This window comes from Rattus rattus, chromosome 1, assembly GCF_011064425.1.
Source record: "Rattus rattus isolate New Zealand chromosome 1, Rrattus_CSIRO_v1, whole genome shotgun sequence".
NCBI classification, from domain to species: Eukaryota; Metazoa; Chordata; class Mammalia; order Rodentia; family Muridae; genus Rattus; species Rattus rattus.
Genome location: NC_046154.1, coordinates 36,214,849 through 36,239,906, shown reverse-complemented (window position 1 = coordinate 36,239,906; position 25,058 = coordinate 36,214,849). Strand labels below are relative to the sequence as shown.

The 25,058-nt window shown below is 42.9% G+C and overlaps 1 protein-coding gene across 2 annotated transcripts in view; it reads right to left on the bottom strand.

The window, feature by feature from the left end:
* Positions 1-25,058, bottom strand: part of Nfyc (nuclear transcription factor Y subunit gamma) — a 68,045-nt gene that overhangs the window by 2,912 nt on the left and 40,075 nt on the right. For both annotated transcript variants that reach the window (XM_032899001.1, XM_032899007.1), the window contains exons 3-8: positions 21,036-21,107; positions 18,333-18,446; positions 13,613-13,708; positions 8,692-8,865; positions 5,127-5,285; positions 1,426-1,533 (exon numbers count right to left, since the gene is read on the bottom strand). In XM_032899001.1, coding sequence (XP_032754892.1) covers positions 1,426-1,533; positions 5,127-5,285; positions 8,692-8,865; positions 13,613-13,708; positions 18,333-18,446; positions 21,036-21,107 — 723 coding nt within the window. The remainder of the gene's footprint in view (positions 1-1,425; positions 1,534-5,126; positions 5,286-8,691; positions 8,866-13,612; positions 13,709-18,332; positions 18,447-21,035; positions 21,108-25,058) is intronic.

The window sequence follows — 25,058 nt, the reverse complement described above, 5'->3', positions numbered from 1 at the left end:
AACGGCTCCTGCAAGCCCAGCAAGGTCTGTAAGGACCAAGAAAGGGGCAGGTATGAAGGGCTTCTTATTCTAGGTCCTTCTCCTTCTGTAGGTCTACAAGATGCTTGAGGATTATGGCTTTGATTAATTTATACACTCCTCTACTGCAAAGTTAGTCTTGCAGAAATGCTCTCAGGATAAATGAGTAAGTCCAAGACAAACAATAATTCTCATAGATTAAGGCCAACAGTGCCTTGTGGCCAGCAAGACGGCTATCCACAGCAGCTGAAAAGTTTAATTTACCTTTAAATCACATGTATTTTATCCAGCACACACGCAAAAAAAAAAAAAAAAAAAAAATTATTAAACAGCTACTAGGTGCCAAGTTGTAAAATTAAATCATGGAGACTTTAAGTATCCACAAAGTACCCACTTTTTGAATCTCCCATTTTCCCTACTTTCTGGTTTCTATTGCCCAAATTGGCCTCTGAGGAACCACAAACTTTCTCACTTTCTTCGGCTTCCATGTCACAAAAGGCTTCTTGAATCTCAAGAAAATCACTAGAATCTTACATGCTTTTAAAGAAAAGAAAAAAGAAAAGAAAAACAGGCTCATGGCCATAACCAGTCTTGTTAAGTCCATCAGTGTCACTGAGATCCAAGAAACTTATTGGAAGTCCAGGTCCATAGGCAAGCAAGTAGCAGGGATAGAAAGGGTCCTTTAACGATTCCAGAGATGATCCTGAGCTCGGATGCCTTACTTTTGGCTCATTCCTCACATTTTCCCAAATGAGATCTTTGGAGACCTGCTCTAACTCAGCTCTGTCACCACTGTCAATAGATACATCACCAGAAATGCAACTGGGCCAGACAGGTCCAGCTCTTAAACGATTGCTGCTTTTTTTGGGTCTGAGGCAAAGTATCCATTAACAATGCATCCCCTTCACCACTGTCCCCCATCATCTGCAACTGACGACCAAGGCTCAGGCCTGAGGCCTGGAGTAAGGGGCCCCCTTGGTACTTATGATTCAGCCTTCAGGATGGTGAGGTAGCGAGGACTTGGGCGGGGGTGCTCTTGCTGTGCCCATCTATGGAGGTAGAGTAAGTCTTCTTCTTCAAGGGCACTAGAGCACCAGAACAGAACTGCCATTGGGATTTAGGATGGAGCACACCCTGGCAACTAGTTTCCTCCAGTCTGACATATACACACTTAGACCAGGGTTCTTCCTCATATCCTTGAGATCTCTCTGTCTGTTAATTGTCCCTCAAGAGCAAGATGGTAAGAAAAACACTGTGAATTCAACTGTCCAGTCAATGGGTTTGGGGTAAACAGTTCTTGCTGAAGGACAAGGTGATAAGAGTTCGGTACTGAGCACTTTCTTTCCTACAAGACGCTGGCTGGCTAAGCTTGTCTCCAGCTCAAGCCCATGTCTCCAGTGTACATACCTGTTGGGCATTGGTAGCAAGGGTCTGGATCTGTCCCTGCACAACTTGGGTGCCTGATACAGGCTGGGCTAAGCGGATATACTGCAACTGGCCGGCATTCAGCTGCACCTAGGATGGGGTAGAGAGAGAGCACAGGGGATGAGCACAATCTCATAACACACACTCCCCACGACCAGATTTAGGGACTGAACATGCTCTCCAAGACTCCTAGAAGCCTACCCTGAAAAAGAGGCCTTTTAAACACAGGCCAAAACAAGAAAAGCACCTCCCACACACACACACACACACACACACACACACACACACACACACACACACACACACACACACACACACACAGAGAGAGAGAGAGAGAGAGAGAGAGAGAGAGAGAAGAGAGAGAGAGAGAATGTCCTAATATGACTGCACACCCATCATCTGCTAGCAGTTGACTATTTGATCAGAGTTTATCTGAGGCTTTCCTGAGACTGCCTGACACTTCAGACTGAGCTTTAAGTGAAACCCACCCCCACCATCTCCATATGCTTTGAAGAGTTCCAAGGTTTGCCAAGCACCCAAAACAGATGGTTGTCAATTCAAACCATTCAGCACATCATGGAGGAAAAGTCTGGCCTGCTTTACTATCTCTGATCCTAAGATCTAGGACCAATCAGGAGGGAGTTGCAGGAGGGTCTCTGGAGACTTTGAAGATTTTGACGTTCAGCACTGTCTTCTGGCCAAATACTCACCAGGGGAAGCAAAGTTAGTAAAACTCTCACAGAAAACCCCACCATGGGAAAGCCAAGCTACAAAACTGCCCGTGGACATCTTCATGCTTACAATGAGACCTCAAATAACCAGTAATACAGCAGCCTGCACGCTTAATTGTGTACTGGAAAGCCTTAACTCAGGCTCCTGGAATTCCACTCTGCCTTGAATGTACTGTTGTTCTGAGCTGGGGTAAAGGAAGGAATGAGACAATCACTGAGATCTGCGTGTCAGCAGAGAGAGGGCACTGGGGAGACAGCGGCTGTGACGCCCACAGCTCAGGGCTGGGAGCTCCTAACAGGAGCTCATTTGGTCTGTGTGTGTCTAGGGTCAGAAGCACCTTCCTGGCTGCTCAGCTTCGCAGCATCACACGGCTATCCTGGCACAAGCTTCTTCCTGGCTTTCAAAAGCTAACTTCATCCCAGGAACCTTACTTCTATGGGGAAAATGCTGACAGGATAAAGCTACGTCCTACATGCAGTGCTACATCAAATACTTCTCTGAAATGCTGGCTTCAAAGGATTTGAGCCATCAAGAAAATGGAAGTTCTTTAAAAATAAAACAGCAACACATACACAACACATGCACACACACACACAACACATGCACACACGCGTGTGCACACACACACACATACCCATCCATCCATCCATCCCTCCCTCTTTCCCTCCCTCCCTCCCTCCCTCCCTCCCAGGCTGGCTCTGAACTCACTACATAGACAAGAGTGCCCTTGAAGTTCTGATTCTCCGGCTTCTGCCTACCCCGCAAGTGCTGAGACTACAAGCATGCAGTTTATACAGTGGTAGGGATCAAACCTAGGGCTTTGTGCATGCTAAGCAAGCACTCTATTGTCAGTGCTGTATCCTTAGTCCAAGACTCATATTCTTTTCTTTTTAAGATTTATTTATTTTATGTATGTACTGTCTTCAGACACACCGGAAGAGGGCATCAGATCCCTTTACCATGTGGTTGCTGGGAATTGAACTCAGGACCTCTGGAAGAGCAGTCAGTGCTCTTAACTGCTGAGCCATCTCCCGAGCCCCATAACTTATATTCTTGGTGAACAATTCCAAAGCTATTTGCTTGAGGCAAGATAGAGGAGACACAGAATTTAAATGTGTTAAACATCTGGTTCAATGGAAATACATACAGCAAGTGTACTATGACCTGCATCACTCTGTTCCAGAGCCAACAGGAAGGAGCTGCTGGCAAGTTGTGCCCAAATTCCTTACCAAATCTGTACTGCATTTCCTGTTGACATCAAGCCATTTCTGTGGATGAAGGTGGGTTGGGAATCTAGAAGGCCAGCCAAGAATCCTAGGGTGGAACGCTCAAGCCTTACCCAAGTGTAGGGAAGGCTCCTAACAATCCCAGGTGGTTGACTTTCTAGCCAGAGCTCCTAGGGCTGCCAAGTGGCTCCAGTGAACAGGTGAGCAGCTCTGCTCTTAGGCTTGCGAGACCTCAGTCCTTCAAAACATAGTAGTGGCTCTACTGCTCCTCATGGCTCGCTGCCCAAGTTGCTCAACAAACAAGTCTCTTCTCTAGCTTTGATGAGAGAATTAAAGGTTCTGTGTTCTAGGTCACCACAATTACAGTCACTGCTGAGCAGCCTCAAGAGTCTGGAAATGTCATCTTTTGATTAGATATCTTGGGAACAGTGAAGATGAAGTACTAAATTTTATAACTCATCTTCTGGCCAATATTTTGTTTCTCAGAGGGATGAAGTTACCACTCCAAGATGGAGGATCTCAGGCTTAAATGACCTTACTTTGGTTCATACAAAACACACATATAAGCCAGACTATAGTAGCACATGCCTTTAATCCCAGCACCCAGGGGACAGAGGTAAGTAGATCACTGAGTTCAAGGCCTTGGAAACAAACAACACATCCAAAAAGAGAACCATTTAGAAGGAAGGTCTTAGAACTGGTGGCTGAAATAGTGAGAAAATGGCTCTACTCGTTTTGATCACTTGAAGCTTCCTGCATGCCTAAAACCGCTGTTGTGATAACTAAAACAATGGGGCTGGAGAGACTGCTCAGCTGTTCTTCCAGAGGACATGGGTTCAATTCCCAGCACCAACATGACAGCTCGTAACCACCTTTAACTCTAGTTCCAAGGGACTCTATGCCCTCTTCTGGTTTCCACAGGTACCAAGAACACACTACACAAATATGGTACACTGATATACATGTGACAGAACATTCATATGTATAAATTAAAAATAAAGACAGGTTAAAAAATATTCAATACCCTATGAAATGAAATCCCTCTAGGCATGCAAGAAGCAGCAGTCTACAGTAAAGTGGAGGCCAAAAATATACTTTGCTGTAGGTTCCTCTGGGAACCAAGAATATGCAACAAGTGTCATTTATGGCAGTCCCTACATACATCCCTCTCATTCTCTGCTAATCAAAAGATAGGTCTGGGGTGATGAAATGTCACCCACCGCCAAGCCTGATGACCCGAGTTCAGTCCCGAGGATCCATGTGGTAGAAGCTGTGGTACTCAAATTCCCTGACAAACATATACTGAAGCTTTTAGCTGACATGAAACCACTTGTATAGATGCAAGGCAAGTGCCTTGGGAAATCTCCTTACATAACGTTGTCCTGATTTCTACACACATACAAAGCATGCACAAACAAATAAATGTGGTAGTAGTATTAGTAGTATTAGTAGTAGTAGTAGCAGCAGCAGCAGCAGCAGCAGCAGCAGCAGCAGCAGTAGTAATAGTAGCAGTGGTCAGCAGCAGCAGCGAAAAGAGCTATAGCTAGTACAATTTCTGTGTAGGTGTAAGAGGGGAACAGAGAAGAGCTACAGCCCAGGTAAGGCAGAACCTGGATTGAAGCAGAGCAGAAAGGAAACATCAAATGAAGTTGGGTGTGTAATGGGAATACTGACACCATGAGTTGAAGAAACCCACCCAGCTAGGGACAGTGAGGACAGGCTTACCGGGATCTGTTGGATCTCTCCTGTGTTGGTAATGATCTGCTGCATCACCTGCATGGTCTGTCCAGTACCACTCTGGGCCTGCTGGGCCTGACCCTGAGGTTGGGCCTGCACAATCTGCACCTGCTGACCTTCTCCAACCTGCATGGTCACGGGTGTGGTCTAGAAGGAAGAGCCAAGAGAAAGCTGTTTGAGCTCTGGCTGGGAGTCTGTAGAAGTAAAGTAGGAGCACACATACTCCATTATTACTGCCTAAATTTGTCACCCTCCTAACATGCAGCCTAAAGGGTGTACAACACAGCTAGAGTTAAGTCTGAAAGGGAAACAATGAATCTGAACCAAGTTTTAGGTTCACAGCACAGAGTATCTGCCTTAGTCTAAGCTTAAATGGCGGAAACTCAAATGTTCCAACTCCATAGACCTTCTGTAATGGCAAAGTGCATATAACATAGGGGGGGAAATCAAAGCAATCATGAAAACTGACAAAAACAGACCCATGTGAAACGAGGAAAAGGTGAATCTAGAGAACACAGTGGAACATCAAGTGGAGACTCCATGAATGCATTGTATTTATAGGGTCCTAGACTATACATACTGTAGGCATGAAAAACACTGAAAGGCAAACAAAGCTCATAGGCTCGGCTCTAAGGCTGGGCCTGGTGCACGTGCACGTGGGCTCTCACCCACTCAAGCAGCAGAGTGACCTTGCCCGGCTTAGCCAGACAGTTGCTATGGACCACAGCACAGCTGCCCACAGGATAGAATGAAAACATCAGATGCTGACAACTCAACAAAGCCTACCCTCACTCAACAGCATCCAATAATGCAATAGCTTGAACATTCCAGATGGAAGAGGCCAGGTTAAAGAAATGTCTGCCTTGTGTCCATGACTTGTACTTAGCAGCTTTATCACTAGGAAGCAGACTCTGAATCTCAAGATCTTAGCTCTTAATGTGACGTTTTTTAAAAGGTTTTTAGAGACAGGGTTTCCTCTGTGTAGCTTTGGCTATCCAGGAACTTACTCTGTAGACCAGGCTGACCTCAAACTCAAAACAGAGATCCACCTGCCTCTGCCTCCCAAGCGCTAGGATTAAAAGAATGCACCCCCACTGCCCAGCTTCTTTAATGTGACTTTTACAGAGGCAAATGAATGCAGTGCATCTGACTTGTCTACTAGTGGGAGTGGTGGGAGATAGGCGGAACACCTACACCCGTATTCTCATCCCATGGCAGACATGATCTTCCCTGCTCTGAGTTAACAACCCTGTCAGTCAGATGGTACGAAGAGCCTCAAAGAATCATGGACTTCAATGATGTTGCTGACCTGATGTTAATTCTTGACTGGACGGGTGCCACAGACATAATAACTTGGTAACTAAAACTGTAAGATGTGTGTGGGGAGGGGAGTTGTCAAAGGAACTAGAGAAGAGATTTAAGAGATTACTAGATAAGGTTAAATTACTGAAAACTGGAAGAGGAGAGATAGCATTCTCAGTAAAGTCTTCTTGGTGTGCTGGGACAACAGCAAATATCTCTTCTACTTGTCTAGCATGATGTTAGACCTATTTCTGACCTCCAGAAGGGAGTTCCCAACTAAAAACAGAAAACACAGAATTCACATTAGCACAGTTCCTTCCAACTTTATTATAATGCATATTCTATCTAAGGAAAGATACTTGCACTTAAATTGAAACAGCCTTCACTATGGGTCTAAGGAGGCGTGACCTAGTCCCTGGCTAACCTGAACCAGCAGGACAGCAATACAACTTCACCAACCTAACAAACTGTCTCGGCTCCAAATCCAGCAGGTCTTGGTTAGCAAGGAAGACAGATGAAATCTTTGCTGACCAAAAGCAAGCATGCTGCCAGCCTGTCATGGTTGTACTCCATCAACCCAATTTTTGAGAGTATTTCTAAGGTATTTCTAAATCATTTCAAGAAAATGAGGCCTTGTATTAGCATGAGAGCTGCCAAATCACCCAAGGTGTGCGCGGCTGTAAGCACAGCAGCCATTGACTTCCTGGGATAACCAGTCAATTAGGGCCAGCCTTTGACAGCCTCTCTTTAAGTTCACTCGGTAAAGGGACAAGGCCTTTGGCAGGTACAATGTTCTTATTGCAGAGGCACAAGCATGAGCCAAAGACTGTCCCTGGGGCATCAGGGTGCGGTGAATCCTGAGGCAAGGACTGGGCCATAATCAGTTTTGAACCTTGCCTGCCTAGTAGTGTCTGACAGAGAGAAAGTACTCACTATATTTCTATTTTATGAGTAAATGAACAAGGAATGAGTCCTAAAGTAAAAAAAATATTTAATTTAAATTCATCCTACCCCAATGTTTTTCTTCTAGGCAAAGTTAGTTCTTCACTAGAATATACAAGACTCTCCAGGATGTTTCCTAGACTTGCCTAGATCTCTCATGCTAATTAAATTCTCACACCATTTCCTTTGCCGTTTCTCACTTTTCTGTCTGCTTGCCTGCTTTACTTGCTTGTTTTGAAACAGGATTTCATAGAGCTGAGTTTTGTCTCAAACTCTTGATTCTCCCACCCCCATCTCCAGTGTGCTGGGATTATACACACATGCCACCATGCCCAGCTATTTCTCATTTCTAAGCCGTTAACTGTGCTGGGGCTTCAAGCAGCAATACTATGCTTTCCCAATGTATGAACACTTCCAGTGACCCCTCTAAAAGCCACATTATTCTTCTCAGGAGCCTCTAACCAATTCCTCATATCTTTGTTAGATATTCTTTTGATCATACTCTGTATAGAATTCTAAGTCTGACTTAGTTTTTACTCATCCCATGTGATGGTATAAACCTTTAAAAATATTTGTATCCCCAACTAAGACTACTGTGAATTCCTTGAAATCAGGATTGTTTTATCCATGCTTATGTCCCCAATACCTAGCATAAGACTTTACTCACAGAGGATGCTTGCTTACTGTTTGATGAATAAATAAAGTAATGACTGACAGAATTGGGATTCAGAGCTCACAGTACTGAGTCCTCTGCAGCCTCTCATGACTCCCAACGGATGGTACTGCTCTCAACAGTACTATGGGGGAGAAAAAAGAATCCTCTGATTACTATTGTCAAAAGAGAAGGTCACCTGACACAAATACAGTAGGACAGAGAATTGCCAGAAAAGAAAGGTATGCAAGCTGGCAATAACACTGCTCTCCCCTTTAAGGATACAAATTCCAGCCTTGGTATAGACAAATAGCAGGTGTGGAGTCCATTGAAAAGACCTTTTACAGACAACCCCCTACTGTTCATGGGTGCATTAGAGACACTGTCTTTCCTTCTAATAAGTCTGAGCTCATAGGGATCCTGGAGAACATCTTGTCCACTGCACTTTCCTCATCTGACCTAAGAGGAAAACAGGGTCCAGAGAGATTAGGGTCATACTTTGCCTCTGTGACTCAATGTGGGGGAAGCTCAGGTTTCCAGACATCAAATGCAGCACTCTGTAAGGATGTGATGGCCTCTCTGTACTGGTCACACTTTCCCCACCCAAACCTAAGAGACACTGCGTTGCTAGGTGGGTACTCCCTGCCACTCACAGACCTGACCCTGCTGAGGCTGCGCAATGATGATCTGGCCAGGCTGGATGGTGGTCGTAGAACTGGTGGTCTGCTGGCCTTGCTGCTGCCCCTGGACCTGGACAGCAGTGGGCTGCTGAGCCAGCGTGAAGTAGTACTGGACAGGCTCCGCGGGAGTCACAGACTGGCGTACCTCCTCCTGTGGGGTGGAAGGAGAAGCAGGTAAGGGAACTGACTCAGCACCCGCCACAGTGAATTTCCACTCCTCCCTGAAACAGGCTATGTGCAGTTGCCTGCCGAGTGCTGAGCTCTCCACATTTGCACTCAAAGGAAAAGTGGAATTTGGAGAGACCAGTTGTGCTAAATCAAACTAAAAATAACAGTTTCTATAGGCTTCACAGAACATACAGCCAATTTTCTGAAGTCCCGAGTAATCATCCATTGTGTGATGAGTTGCAAACAGGCAAATAATTACCGTAAGCAACAACTACGCACCAGCAGAGCTTGTCAGTAAGTAGATGCTGTCAAAGCCTGTGATGAAGAACAGTACTACCTGCCAGCAATGGAAGATGCTACCCAAACTTGCTGTCCCCAAGCCCCATAAAAAGCAGCACCCCTCATTCCAGAAGGGACCTATCAGGGAGACAGGAGAGAGCTTTCCCTAGGCTAGACTTCCAGAGCCAGCTTTTTGCAGCACACCGAAAGCTCTATGTTCTCACTGATGTGTCTACCCCAGCAGAGCATCTGAGTCTAGTTGTACTTAGCCACAGAAGTGCAACCCAGGGGACCTGATGATAGCTCTCCGCTGGGGCGCTGCTTTGGCTGACTAGGGAGGCAGCATTCTGTCCGATCTGTTGGGTGAAGAGATTGTTCTTCAAGCTGACGTTTTCCATGGCAGAAGGAGTAAACAACCCTCTCCCAGCCACCTTGAGCTCACAGCTGAGAGTGTAGGATGTTTACACACACTACAACATGGTTATAGCCAAGGGGCTTGTAGGCCTCTGACCACCTAGAGATCAGCATCTCATCCCGAGTGACCTGTGACACATGATGTCCCTGTCCAGGACAACAAAAACATTCGACCACATGGGCTGAGTAAAAATAATAGCTAGTTTTATTCACTTCCTTATTCAGAGCTAAGCCTGTCAGGTTTCAGAAACGAGATACTTCCTCAAGGTACTGAGACCTTCTTACCTGCTCACTGCTCTCTAAAGCGTGCTTCAATGACACTGTCCTTATTGCAAGATTTTGTACTTGCATAACAAACTGTCAGATCTGTTCAATGTAAGTACCACTGCCTCTCGCTTGCTTGCTATTGTCCCTGGTAGTTCCATACAGGTACTAGCATGAACTACCTGACTGATGAGTACTTATCAGATCAACAGAAAGCTGGAGACAGAGAAGTACTTTTCTGAATGCATACGGAACAGCTATAACCAATAACTCTACAAAAGAATCTCAGATCCTGTGACCAAGTGTATGGGAAAAGTTGTCCTTGTAGTACTAGGCTGAGTGCTTTCATGTTTGTCTGTTGATATTGTAACTGGGATCATGGGATCAAATGAGACATTTGAATCATGACATAGTAAGGTTCCCTAATGGTCATCAACCCAGACCATGAAACTACCCTAATGTTCTCCGTATCCAAGCAAGTCTAAGCTGACCTTCTGGGTTAATGTAGTCTATGCTTCAAACCCAGTTTCAATCCTCAACATGATCATGCAGAGGCAAAAGATGTAGGAGAATTCCTTTTATTTTCTCAACTTCCAGTCAAAGCCAGGTCCATTTCAACTCTGGTTTCTTTTCCATTTTAAAGAAATGTCAGCTGGCAACCATGTCTTGGCAGGGGTACATACCAATACTCCTTCAGACAACGAAAGTGAGGTCAACTGCTCTTTCCAAAGCTGTGGAAATAAGTTCAGTGTCTATTTTTCCCCTCACTGAGGTCTCCTCTTCCTATTTTAGCAATAGGAAGACCAGACCTAACAGCTCTTTCTTGTGCGAGTATTAAGAACTGAGAATTCAGAGAGGCTGGGGAGCAGCAAGGGACACGGTTCCATCCTGCCTTTGACCTGGGACCAGCTCTAGGTGTTCTTAATTGAACATGGATTTTGTTATGTTTTTTTCTAAGATAAAAAGCAAATTCTTTAAATACCTCTGCCAGAACTCAAAATAATGCTTCAGCAAAAGCTCTCAAGCAGGCAGGTAGCCTCTCCTATGCTTCCTACTGTATCCTCTCAGGAATAATGAATCAGACAGTTTCTAGAACACTACTGTCAGGACAAGCATGGCTGTTTTCAAACTGCTGTGATGGAAGGAGGCACGAGTCAGGTTCTTCTGCTTGATGAAGACTCATTCTGCAAATGGAGGTCAAGCCAGCAGGGAATGATGATGCTTGATATAAAGGAATGGGTGAAAAGATAATGACATTTCAATGAGCAGGAACTTTCAACTCATAGCTTAGTGGGTGAGAAGTCAACCCTCAACTACCTTCTACTTGCAAATAGTCTACTTTCTTCCATGGAAAAAAAAAGAGGGAGATTCCAAATCATCTCTGAGAAGTCAGGATCGTGGCCTCATAATTCAGTGTCTCCCATTCCAGGTGGATCTGCACCGAGCCCTAGAAAAACCCCTGACTAAATGGGTCAGTACAGAAGGGCACCTGCTCCATACTAACAGTGGCTTCTCCAATGCTGAGACTGAAAAACAGCGACAGTGAAACAAACAGCATCACAGCACAGGGTCATCACTACACTGATGAGCAGCCAGCTCCAGACTAGGGGAAAAAATACATTTGCTTTAGTAGCAGAGTGAACTGCTGCCTCCTTCAGAGGGTGTGTTTTGGAGAGTAGGCACTTTTAAAGGACTTTAGGAGGTGCCAGCCAATTTGGAGCTTGGGAAAACTTCATGTCTACAGAGAATTAAAAAAATGCTATCTTAGAATTTCAGGCCAGCTTTCAGCAATCTCAACCTTTTAAATGCCAGGCAGCAGCTGTCCTGAATCTGATGCCAATCAATAGCTCAAACACCTACAAAGAACTAAAACCAGGCAGCTGAAGAGGTGTTCTGTTGCACACCCTTTAAAGGGAGATGGACTAGGTGTAGTGGTTCATGCCTTGAATCCCAGCATTCAGGAGGCAGAAGCAGGCAGATCTCTCTGAGTTCCAGAACAACCTGGTCTACACAGGGTTTCAGTCTAGCCAGAGATACACAGTGAGACCCTACCTCAAAAATCCAAACCAAACCAAATAACAAAAAAGGGGAAATGAGATGGACCACTAGCAAGTCTAACACCCTGACAGACCCAGAAGGACAAACAACTTTGGAGAAGGTATTGGTCAGTGGCTCTCAACCTGTGCTGTGCTGTTGACCCCTTTGTGGGGTGGAGAGATCCTTTCACATGGATCATCTAAGACTACTGAAAAACAGATATCTGCATTAAAATTCTTAACAGTAGCAAATTACAGTTATGAAGTAGCAATGAAAAAATTTATTGTTGGGAGGTCATTACAATATGAGGAACTAAAGGGTGCAGCATTAGGAAGATTGAGAACCACTGGTACAGGATAATACCTTTCTCTTTAGTCAGTCTATTCAGCAGGCAGCCACAGTGAGCAATCAGTACAATGAGAGCAATGCCTGATTGCATCACAGATCTTACCACTTGTCTTTAAAGGAGGCTCCTGGTGGAAACATGGGAGCAAAAATCCAACAAGGAAAACAGGCTCATGGTATTACCAACTCCAAAGGAAGAGAGGCAGTCTGAGTTCTTGTGACTTCTCAGAGAGAAAGGAAGTATCCCAAGAAAAGGAGTCAAGTTCATGGGCACAAACCTGCAATGTCTCAAAGCCGATGTGCGCAGCCAGGGACGACTGTGGCAGCCTGCCGCTGTAAACATCCGACTGAAAGCTCCTCTCAACACCTTACAGCTTCCAGTCAAGGATGTTTACAGTAGCAAAGACTGCCCAGAAAAATAAAGAGCTTCGATGAGGCACACCCTGCTCCCATAAGGAAGTGACCCAGGGCTTGCTAACCCAAAAACCCTCATGCAGGGTCAGAATTAATGTCAATTAGGATGCCCACTTCTCCGACACGTTTTCTGAGTGATTATTATTACAGGTCAACATGGGGAGAATGGTTGTCATTAAATGACTCTAAACAGCATACTACAAAATAACTTTTTAAAAACACTTAAATCTTATGAACAAAAATAAAACAAGCAGGACATGGTATGGCTTTACTTCTGTAAGGCTCTGCCATTATTTCACAAATATTCACTAAACCTAGCAAATCATGCAAATTGTGTGCCTGAAACAATGAGCTCTACAGGACGGGGTCTATTACAATCACAATTAAGTTATATGTACCCAAGTGCTGAACAAAACAAATGGTGTGGTCTTTGGAGATGAACAGGCAGAAGAGGGGCAGACACTCAGTTCTTGTAATTAAAAAGAAAAATGTAACTGGTGGTTCTAAAACTTCATTGGACACTAAATCATCTGGAGAGCTTTGAATATGATTGATTCCTGGGGTCATGGCACCATAGGTTCTGACTCAGTGGATGAAAGGTAGAGCCAGCGCACTACAGAGACACAGCAGAGTAGGAGAACAAAAGCCACTGGCTCCAATCTCATTGCTATGCACAGAGAAGCTGTTTCTTAGAATCTGAAATCTGACTGAAAAAGCTTTTATTTTAGATGAAGAAATCCTGAACTGAGCTTCACCCCACTATCTGTGACTAGTCTTTAACTTTGTTCTCATCACAACACCACCCCAGAGGCACTGAGTTAAAAGTACCCATAAATGAGTAGGAGACAGAGATGCTGAGGATGGTCTGGACTACAGAAGAGAACCACGAACAGTAAATGCTTTGGGTGAGTGGGAGGAGCCCGGACAGCATTCTGCCCAGGCCCTCAAGTGGCAGCTGAGCATGTCCTCCTGCTCACCTGGCGCTTCGGAGGTTTCAGTTCATCTCTTGGAACAATGTCGATGAGAAAGTCAAACTGATCAAATTTTGTAATTGCCATAGCAATATCATTCCTCTGTAACAAAGAAAAACGGTGTTAAAAGCTGGCCTAGGAAGAAACTAGTTCTTTTAGCTGTTATCCTTCAAGTAAAAGGGCATGACCCTACCCCCACCCCCAGTATCTGGGATTAAACCTAGGACCTTACGCGGTAGGCAGGTATTCTACCATTGAGCTATACCCCAGCACAAGGAGATGACTTTTAGGTGAACTAAAAATCTCTAGGTTTGTCCAGAGCTAAAAATAAGAACAACCCAATTTATATCAGTCTTGCTGGACAGAATCAACAGAGAGATACACATAACTCGTGCTCTAGGACAGGACATCTGAGTCCTACTCACCACTATTTCTGCTTGTTCCAGTCTCAAGGCTTCCATAACACTGTAAAACCACCATCCTCTGGCTAATTCAGGACAAAGCCAGCAGTTTCACCTGGCATTCTGTGGTCCACAAGGTCAGCCCATCATTCACTTGTATGATCTTTTTAAAGGCTCTAAGTAGTTTTTTTTTTTTTTTTTTAAACAGGCACTTATAATCCAATCACTTTATGTCACCTATGGTTTTTAGTTTAAAAATCAAAACTGCATTGCTTAATGGATAATTTAAATCTGAATTCGAGCCTGAATAACTCAAGCCTGAATTTACTATAGGAAGATAGAGAACACAGGAGAGTCAGCTGACAAGAATGTCACAGGTGGACTTTCTCTTCAAGTCTGATATTCCCCTTCCTTTGAATAACAAAAATCAACACTTTTTCAGGATTTGTGTACTTTATTGAAAAGTTTTAAGGTTAAAAACAAAGCAAAACAAAAAACATCACTAAGCCCAAGTGAGTGATATACTTAAGTATGTATGGAAAAGTAAACTTTAAAATTTATTTAAAAATAGACCACTTCATGCCTGGATGAAGTGAGAGGCATGATAAATTTGCTTTTCAAGATAGGGTTTCTCTTCTATACAGCCCTGGCTATCCTGGGACCTGCTAAAGTAAAACTTTAACGAATTTGGGAAGAAAATATACAGGTACTCACTACAAACTTTGTTTGAAATTCTTGATAATAACATAACAAGGAAAAGCAGAAAACCTCACAAAAATCCTCAGCAGTCTTTAGATCCCACATCTTAAGCAAATGGGACCCATCAGGCCAAAAGGAGGGATGGAAATTTTCTGGTTTTTCCTTCCCTAGTATCTGTCATGGCCCCAAGCCACTGAAATGCAAACCTCCAATCCACCCTTCTTGCCAACTACCAACTTGGTGATAAACCCTCCTAACTGAAGCAGGGCGTATCTTCAAGTCTGCCAGAACTCATCTAAGATGAGCACAATAGTATCGCTTTCTTGACGACAACACCCATTTGTGCTAACTAAACCACTCCCTAAGAATGGAATGAAGGAAAAACAAAAATAAGTACCTCCAAACACACAGAGGCAAACATTTTCTTAACATTTCTGTATGTATGTGTGTATACATACATATATATATACACACATACACACACACACACACATACACACACACACACACACACATTTTTTTAAATTGATCTTTTCTACCCTTCTCATAGCCCAGGTTAGCCTTGAATTTTACATATACATACATAACATTAGAGTGGGGGCGATTAGAATGAATGAATGCCAAGGATGACCTTGTACTCTAGAACCTGCTTTCACTTCCCAAGTGTTGGGAATACAAGTTATATACAACCATACCCATCTTACTGTGCCTTTCCTTAAAAAAAAAAAAAAAAAAAAAGTTTTTTGTTAGTTTGTTTGATGTTTATTTTTGTTTTTCCAGACAGGGTTTCTCTGTGTAGCGCTGGCTGTTGTCCTGGAACTTCCTCTGTAGACCAAGCTGGCCTAGAACTCAGAGATCCAGCTGCCTCTGTCTCAGGAATGCTGGGATTAAAGGAGTGCACCATCACTCCCAGTTTATTGTGCCTTCCGTAATTAATATTTTACTGAGTTATTACTCATCTCAGTAAAATGCAGAGTTTAACACTAAGCCCTACAGCTGAGGTAGTCCTCATCATTATCACTGGAAGTGGTGCTTTAATATACGCTAGACAGTTTTCTCTAGGATCTTTAATTTAATAGTTTTAAGTTCTATTGTATTATATGGAGCAGCAGTCTGCGTCCTAAATCCTGATTCATTTCAAAATGTAACAGAATTTGTTTATATTAATTTCTGATGGGTTGATGAGCTGTTCCCAGTTTTGAGCAATTACAAATAAGGTTGTTATAAATAATCTTATGTAAGAATGTTAACACTTCTTCTGGATGCAAACCTAGGAGTAGAATGGCTAAGTTAGAGTTAGCATGTATTTAACTCTTGCAAGTTGTCAAGTCTATAGTGATTAGACCACCCCTACCTACATTCTAACCAGCAATGATTTTTAGATTCCGTCTACACCAATACTTGGAATTGTTCCTCTTTGATTAAGTTATTCTGGTTGATAAGAGCAGCATTTCACTAAGGTTTCACAGATGACTAGTGATGCTGCACACAGGCTCAATGGCCATTACCTTTAGAAGCCTTTGTATTAATTATAGAGGAGACATGGTAAGGTTGAGCATGCTATGTATGAGTGTAGAGATCAGCAGCTTTGTTCTCTTCGTCCACCATGGATTGAACTCAGGCTGTCAAGTTTTGTGTGTATGTTGTGTCTCATGTACTTCGTCAGGCCCTGCCATCACCTAGGGCCGACTGTTCAAGTGCTCTCTCCATTTTACCTTTTAATCTGAACTGACCTAGACAGTAGATTTTACAAGATCACACCCCCCACACATACAAGCATCATTCATACATACATACATACATACATACATACATACATACATACATACATAGAAGATCATATGTTCATACATACATGAGAGAGAGACTGGGCACAGTGGCACAATTATAATCCTGGCGCTCAGGAAAGTCAAGAATTTCAGGCCTCGAGTTGGAGAGGTAGTTAGTTCAGTGGCTAAGAGAACATTCTGTTCTTTCAAAGGATCCAAGTTTGGTTCCCAGCACCCAGCCGTAACTCCAGCTCCAGAAGGTTCAATGTGTTCTTCTGGCCTCCACAGTACGCATGCACACATGCATACAATATTTTTAAATAAGTGGGACAGGGAAGATAAATCAGGGCAGCCTGAACTACACAGAGACCAGTAAATCATGTAAGTCTTAAACTGTGTGTGCGTTATATGTACATGTATGTGCCCGCATAGGACAGAGATTGACATCAGAGTCTTCCTAAGTCTCTCTCCGTCTTAATTCTCTTTGAGACAGAGTCTTTCACAGAACCTGGGACTCAATGACTTGGTTAAACAGGTTGAAAAATGAGCTCCAAAGACCCACCTGTCTCTTTCCTGTCACAGAAGCAGACGACCATGTGTGGCTTTTAACATGGGTTCTGCAGAGATTCCCCTCCTTGCCTGACAACCACTTTACCTGCTGAGACATCTCCCCAATCACTTTTAGCTTAGTTTTTGAGATGAAGTCTTACTATGTGGCTCTGATTTGCCTGAAATTTACTGTGTCAACCAAACTGGCCTCAGACTCCCAGTGATCACCCTGCTCCTGTCTACTGAGGTTGGAATTACAGGCTTACACTATCAGGCCCAGATACAAATTTAACTTCTCCTCAACGTCCATCTGCACTAGTTGCAGACTCCACATGCATGTGACCTGTGTTTGTTTTGTACACTGCTGAGTACACGCATATAACAGTGCTTGTCCCATTTTAGGTGTTCAGTAAATATTTTCATTTAGAAATGAGTAGGCAAATACATCTCCACTTTTGTAGGTAACAGAAAATGAAGAACTCAGGTTTACTAAACATACTTTCAGTATTTTGCATCTATCACATCCCTTTTTCTTTTTTGTATCTGAAAAACTGTTCTTCTAGGACCTTTAAAATGCTGCAACACTTTAATACCTCCAACGAGAATTAACTCACTGCTACTTTGTAACTGTGGTTTTGCTACTGTTATGAATTGTAATGTAAAACCTGATGAGACCCACAAAGGGATCCTTGACCCACAGGTCAAGAACTGCTGTTCTGAGGGCTAGTGTCTAGCTAATGAGAAAGAATTTTGAGAACTTGTATCATCAAAGGTTCTATAGACAATATAAATATTGACTTGCTATGTTACAATAAAGACAGGTGGATCTCTCTGAGCTCAAGGTCAGCCTGGTCTACATAATGAGTTCTAGGCTGGCCAATTACATGGTGAGGCCCTGAATCAAACATACAAAAACAGTAAAATAGTAAAATAAAGGAAACAATGTCAAGGAAGGCAGACAAGGAACAAAAAATAAATAGTGTAGTGAGTGAGACCTTGAATTCTTTGTGGGATTGTCTTTCCTGACAGCTCTCAGAGAGACAGGCAAACAACTGGATGACTGGAGCTTTGCCTCTCTGTGGGTACCAAGAAAAGTGAGTGCTCCATCACTAAGCTGTGAAAACCTCGTGAGAGCTGGAAACTAATAGTTTTAGAAAAGAAATAACCATCATTGTGCCTACAAAATATACCTGTGCTCCAACAGAGGAAAATCACAATTACATATCAGCTTGGCAGAGGTCCATCGGTCCAAAGCATGGGAGAGGAAAAGTTGCTTGCCCTAGTATTACCAATGTGAGTCTGCATTACCTGAAGAGTACGACGCTTGTTATCCTCTGTGTGGATCCAGGCTCGAAGAGTCAGCTCTGTGATGAAGATCTGCGCTGCCTTAGCAAACAGCACAGGGGCTTCTGCACTGATCATCTGTAAAAGATTGTAGGCCGGCACTGTTAACTATCATATAAAGCATTCAAGCCACTCAGTCTCTTGCCTTGACAAGAACTAAAAAATAATGTGGTAACCTCCAAAGAGTCCAGAGTAAAACAAATCCCTGAAGAGGAGGAAGACCTAGCCCCTATCTGCCAGGTCAAGGCATGGTGTTTACTTTTGGCCCTGGTCACTGTCTCTGACCAAGCTCCTTAGACACTTGGCTTTCCTGCCTCCACCTCACAGGGCTGGGATTACAGAGATACTGGTGCTTCTCCTTTTTAACCTCCCCAACAGCCTTTCAAAAAACAATTGTAGAATTTAAGAAAGTGAAGCCATAGCTATTGAGCCAGCAGGTGGCAGAGTTTAAATCCGAATCCCAAGAAACCATTTAAAAGAAGACAATGAGCTTGGGCAACAATGGATTGGCATAAAATCTTGTATTTCTTACTTTTCTGGCTTTAGTTCTCTCTCTCTCTCTCTCTCTCTCTCTCTCTCTCTCTCTCTCTCTCTCTTAAAGATTTATTTATTACATGAGTACACTGTAACTGTCTTCAGACACACCGAAGAGGGCATCAGATCCCTTTACCATGTGGTTGCTGGGAATTGAACTCAGGACCTCTGGAAGAGCAGTCAGTGCTCTTAACCACTGAGCCATCTCTCTCCAGCCCGCTTTAGTTCTCTTAAACTTAAAAACAAAACAAACTTTCAGTGTCACTAAGGTAAGTGGGTGTAACCTGTGTGCCTTGCACAGTGCCTGACATGTACTAAGCTGTCTTAATATGTCTGACTTCAACCAAAGCTGTAAAGAGCAGCTGTAGAGGTAAAGATACATGAGAACTGGGATCTGGGTTCCTCCATCACAGTGGTCAGTTCACTTCTGTGCATACTTCTACAGCTGTGTAGTGTGTAGGCGAGGTGGCATGTGCCTATAATCCCAGCACTCAGGAGGACGGAGGCAGGATAACCAAGAGTTCTAGGCAAACCTGGGCTATTTAATGAGGTGATACCTGTCTTAACAAACAAACAAACACATACACAGAGAAGCTAATAAAAGGTAAGTGCTGTATGAACTGTTAGTTTTCCTTGCAAAATTCAAAGACATTACACATTTTGGGAGATAAAGAGACAGAGCTGTTCTTCCCTAAGAATCATAATCAGGTGTTAACTAGAAATAATAATAATAATAATAAAAAAAAAAGGGGGAGGGGTTGGGGATTTAGCAATTAGGAGACAGGGACAGGAACCCCATGAGTTGAAAACCAACCAAAACCAACAAGAGAGTTCCAAGAAAAAAAAACCCCATCCCAAAAAAAAAAAAAAAAAAAAAAAAAAAAAGGCCAGGGATTAATCCTTTCACAAGTACAAATCACTCATGGCTTGTTTTTAAAATGATCAAAGTATCAGAAAGATACATGTGGTAGTAGTTTGAGTGAGAATGGCCTCCATAAGGCTCATGTGTTTAAATATGTGGTCCCCAGTTGGGTGTAACTCTTTGGGAAGGATTAGAAGTCTGGCCTAATTGAGGAGGTGTGTCACTAGGGGCAGACTTTAAGGTTTCAAAGCCCATATCATTCCAGTCTTTCTGCCTGATGCTTGTGTGAGCTCCATCCCCCAACAACTGAAGCAGGGGCTGTCCCTGAATCTGGTGCCTGCCTGTGAATCCCATTCCCTTACCTGGGCACTTTGTCTGGCTCTGTGGGAACGGATGCGCCCAGTCCTGCAATGGCTTGATGTGCCAGGGCAGGGTGAACACCGAGGGGAGGGCCTCACCCTTATCAGGGGAGGAGAGGAGGGGGATATGGTGAGGGGCTGCAAAGGGGGAACTAGAAGAGGGGGCTGCAATTGGGATGTAAAGTGAATAATTAAACTAATTAATGAAAAAAAACAAAAAACAAAAAACAGTGAGTTCCAGCAAGGAGGTTGTAGTAAACGCCTTTAACCCAGTACTCAGAAGAAAGAGGGAGATGAATATCTGAGTTCAAGGCCAGCCTAGTGTACAGAGAGAGTTCTAAGACACTAAGGGCTATATAGAGAAACTTTGTCTCAGGGGAGGAAAAAAAAGAAACAAATAGTGAGCTCTTAGCAACTGCTTGTACACTGTTGCAAGCTCCCTGATATAGTGAACATGGATTGTAACCTCTGAAATTATAAGCCCCAGTAAACCCTTTTATAAACTGCATTAGTCACAATGTCTTATTGTAACTAAGGCAGTGCAGTATCATCCTTAGAAATTTTTTACAGCTCAGAAGGTTTGAGATTGTAGCAAGGGCTGAGAGGAGAGCAATGTTCTGTGGAACTGATGTTTGCAAATGTTTACACTGTGAAGTGAGAAGAATCAGGGATAGCATCTAATCTCAAAAGCTAACACTAAGTATCTGGGAGAAGTATCCCAATTTTCAAAGAAAGATCATTCAGTAACTAAAACTATTCCATTTAAGGGCACCTCATTTTAGATAAAAGCCAAATAAAAACCTATGTAACAGATCATAATATTTTTAATTCTACTAAACTTGAGCTCTAGAGGAATGATTAGTACTCATAGTTTTAGCTCTAATATGAACCTTAAAAACAGTGTGGATTCACCTTCACATCTTCATCCAGTTTCATAATCTTCTTAATACGAGCCAGTGGGAGTTCCTGTACTCGGAAATCTTTCTGAAACGAGCAAGAAGAGGCACATGAGTGTGGAATGGCCAACAAAGCGGCTAAGCACAGGCAGTGGCAGACAGGCTGGTCTAGATCCCAGCTCGGGAAATATAGCAGGGGAAGAGGGACAGATAAATTAACAAAGTACAAACTCCAAACAAAATTCTTCCTTAGCCCTTGTAGAGCTCCAAACTCTCACACTACACTTGTGAAGGAAAGCCAGCCACTGACAGGTTCTTAGCCTCTGCTTACAAGAAGTTCATTTCAAGTATCCCCTCTTCCTTCCTTTTCTGTAACCAAGTTACTAATCTACAACAAACATTAAAATAAAATCCCTGACTATAGTTCTTTTGTTTGAGACAGGATCTCATTAGTCACAGAGCTCTCCTACCTACAGAGTGCCCTCCTGCCAGTTCTCTATTCTGTGAGGAACCTAAAGGTGAGGGTAAATTCAGCAGCTGCTTTCTAGTAACAGGCCTGCCACTTTTTCCTTAAACAAAAAAAGGGGAATAAGGAAAACACACTATACTGGCTAAAATTTAAGAAAGGACTTTGAGTGTCACCACTCAATTTATGTGTAATTTAAGCCCCACCCCCTCTTGTTTTATTTATTTTGAAACTGTTATTTAAACAAATGTCCAAGAGTGACTATAATTCTAGAAATAAAAATTAACCTTGAAGAGAAGACATGGTGAGAGTGCTAAAACCAGCTATATATGTACTGAGTTAGGTGTCCTCTAACTGTTCATGTGGGTGTGACCCTCTAAACCCGATATGACCACCTGGGTATTTATGTTATCACATTATGAAGGAGGAACTATTATTTGAGATTTGATAAAAAGTAACAAGCACAAGTAAAATTTTTCTCTTCCAAAACAAACATAAAATTCTAAGTATATGTCAAAGAAGGCATTCTAAAAATATATCACCAGGCTTCCCAGAATCCACTGATGGAGGATGGGAGTGGGGGTGGGGGTGGGGGTGAAGAAAAAAAATTAGGATAAAATATCAAAAAGAGAGCAGGGTATGGTGGTACAGCTTTAACCCCAGTACTCAGGGGACAGAGGCAGGTGGATATACTCAAGTTTGAGGCCAGCCTGGTCTCCAGAGTTGAGTTGCAGTTGCAGGACAGCCAGGGCTACACAGAGAAACCCTGTCTCAAACAAATGAACAAACAAACAAACCAAACAAAAGGTACAAGAACTGGCAGCACAGAGAAACACCTTCAAGGTAGAAAGTTAAAAACAAAAATAAAACAAAAAGAACAAGAACCAAAAACCCAAATGTCTCTACATAGACCAACAAGCTTTGTGGCTACACTCAACTCTACAAGTTCAAATCACTTTTTCATCTTTTTCTTTTCCAAATTTGATAATATTCTCCATGAAGCTTCTACTATAACTACCCTTGGGAGTGGTAGAGGCTCAGATGTCCAGTTTATTACAATTTTACCAGAGACAGAAGACACTATATCTAACCTTGTTTCTTTTATTTAACTGATTCCTACAACTAAACCAAACCTATGATACCCAAAACTATGTGAATGTATAATCCTAGTTCTATTTTTGAGGAACTTGTAATTTGCAAAGATAGCACATCAAAACCATTATATACAGTCTCTACCTTACACTACAGAGTATAAAGTCCCACGGGGACACAGAGAAGGAAATAAGCAGCTCTCCAGTTGGGTCTAGAGAAGAGAAGAGTTGGAAAATGTGCCACACCAAAGGTGAGATAGTAGTTATGTCGAGTACTACAAAGACCTGTGTTCTCACAGAGAGAAAAGCAAGCACCAATACCACCTGCAGTGTGAGAAGAATGACTGAGAGCAAAGGAGAGCAGGACAAAGGAGGAGTTGGATTAGAGGCACTTTTAAAAATGTTTAACCACTGCAATCTATTCTTTGCCTTCTTACTAGTATAGCACATCGTACAAGATGATAATGCTGCTCAAGAATGCCAGAGAAAAGGAATGTAACCCTCACTCAAAGTTCTCGAGTCAGCTCTCTTGCAAATGTGCAAATGTATTGCTATTTGTCATTAAATGTCACTTCCACAGATTCTCCCAAGATTACATAACCTAACCAAAGCCCAGAGTTGATCTAAAACACTCTCTCTCTCTCTCTCTCTCTCTCTCTCTCTAGTGTGTGTGTGTGTGTGTGTGTGTGTGTGTGTGTGTGTGTGTGTGTGTGTGTGTGTGTGATATATATCTTTCTCTCTCTCCTTTCCTCCCTCCCAAATCTAAAAGCCTCTCTAACCCACCATGGCAGTCTGTAATCAGTTTTTTTCGAAATGTAAATATAAAACTACCTTCTACATATTTACACTTACGCACATAGATTAATTCTGTTTTCAACCTTGGTCATAGAAGCTCTTTTTACAGTGGGTAGTTTGTACTGGTCAAGTGCTGAAAATAACTGACTGTTGAGTATCTCTCCCTCAATGAGACATTGTATCAATCCTTCAGACTCAAACTGTGGTAAAAGGGTTAAGAAAATGGAAGAGCTGAAGGACTGGGAGTGATGCTGTAGGAAGAAAGCTGCCTTCTGGATCTGACAGGGCTGCCGAGCTCATGAACTGACAGCAGCTGCGGTTGCTTAGAGAAGACCTGTAAGACCGAGCCAGTCAACAGTTGAATAGGTGCTCATGCAGACTCAACTCTGAGGAGCTATTGGCAATGAGGGCTGCTGCAGAAAGGAGGTCATTTTTCTTGGGAGTAAGGTCACTACAGGGTCACTCAAGTTCCCACGGATGACTCCACACCCATGCCCATGCATGCAGAACTGGAAACAGTGACTTACTTCTTTTTTAAAAGGATATAAAGGTGAAAGGAGAATGTTTAGGGAGGTCTAGAAGTGTTGGGAGGAGAAATCTGGGGTGAATATGGGAGAAATCTGGGGTGAATATGATCAAGATAAATTGCATAAATATGTGCAAGTGTCAACGAATTTTTTAAAGATTTATTCTTTTGTACATACTCATGAGTATCTGTGAATGTACATGTATGTCACATGTGTATGACTGCCTGAAGGGGTCAGAAAAGGGCATCAAAATCCCCCGTAGCTAACCTAACCAACCTTTTTTGGGGGTGAGATATTATGATCCCCATGCCTTGAACTCTCGCTCTCCAAAAGAAAGCATGTGGGGCCGCTGGAAAGAGCACAGCTGCTCTTACAGAAGAATCCGGTGTGACAAGCATCTGTGACTCCAGTTCCACAGGACCTGAAACCTTCTTCTGACATCCACAAGGACCACACATGTACCACACATACTATACAAATATATACATGCAGGTAACACAAAACACTCATATACATAAAAAACATTAAAAAACATCTTTTAAAAAGATGCACTGTATGAAAACTAGATCATAGCAGAGGGTTTTGTCAGGGGTGAGGCTAACTTCCTGACTACAGCCTAGTTTTCTATACTTTTATCCCAGCTTTCTAGACACACATAAGAGCCCAAGGTAAGTTTGCAGAAAAGGAAGTCTCTTTACTACCAGCTTACTGAAGCCCCACACTGACTTTCATGTTACTGGGCAGTGCTGTAAGTGTGAACAGCACTGACTTCTCTCCCAGTTGACTCAAGAAGAAGGACCAACCCAAACTCTTCCTCTGTTCTTTAGGAACTGGATGAGGAAACTGCAGAAGACTATCTTTGAACATTCTCTTTTTTCTTTTTTCTTTTTTTTTTTTTTCGGAGGTGGGGACCGAACCCAGGGCCCTGCGCTTGCTAGGCAAGCGCTCTACCACTGAGCTAAATCCCCAACCCCATCTTTGAACATTCTCATGCTTCTGACTATAGTCTGAGAACTACACTTAAATTACTGCTATGTTACAGTGACAAGTTTCATGAGACCTGAAATTATTCAAGTTGAATCCAAAGAAAAGTCAGTAGTAGGTTCTAAGGTATACTACAGAATCCTGAATTTTAAGTAACATAAATCTTCTTTACTAAG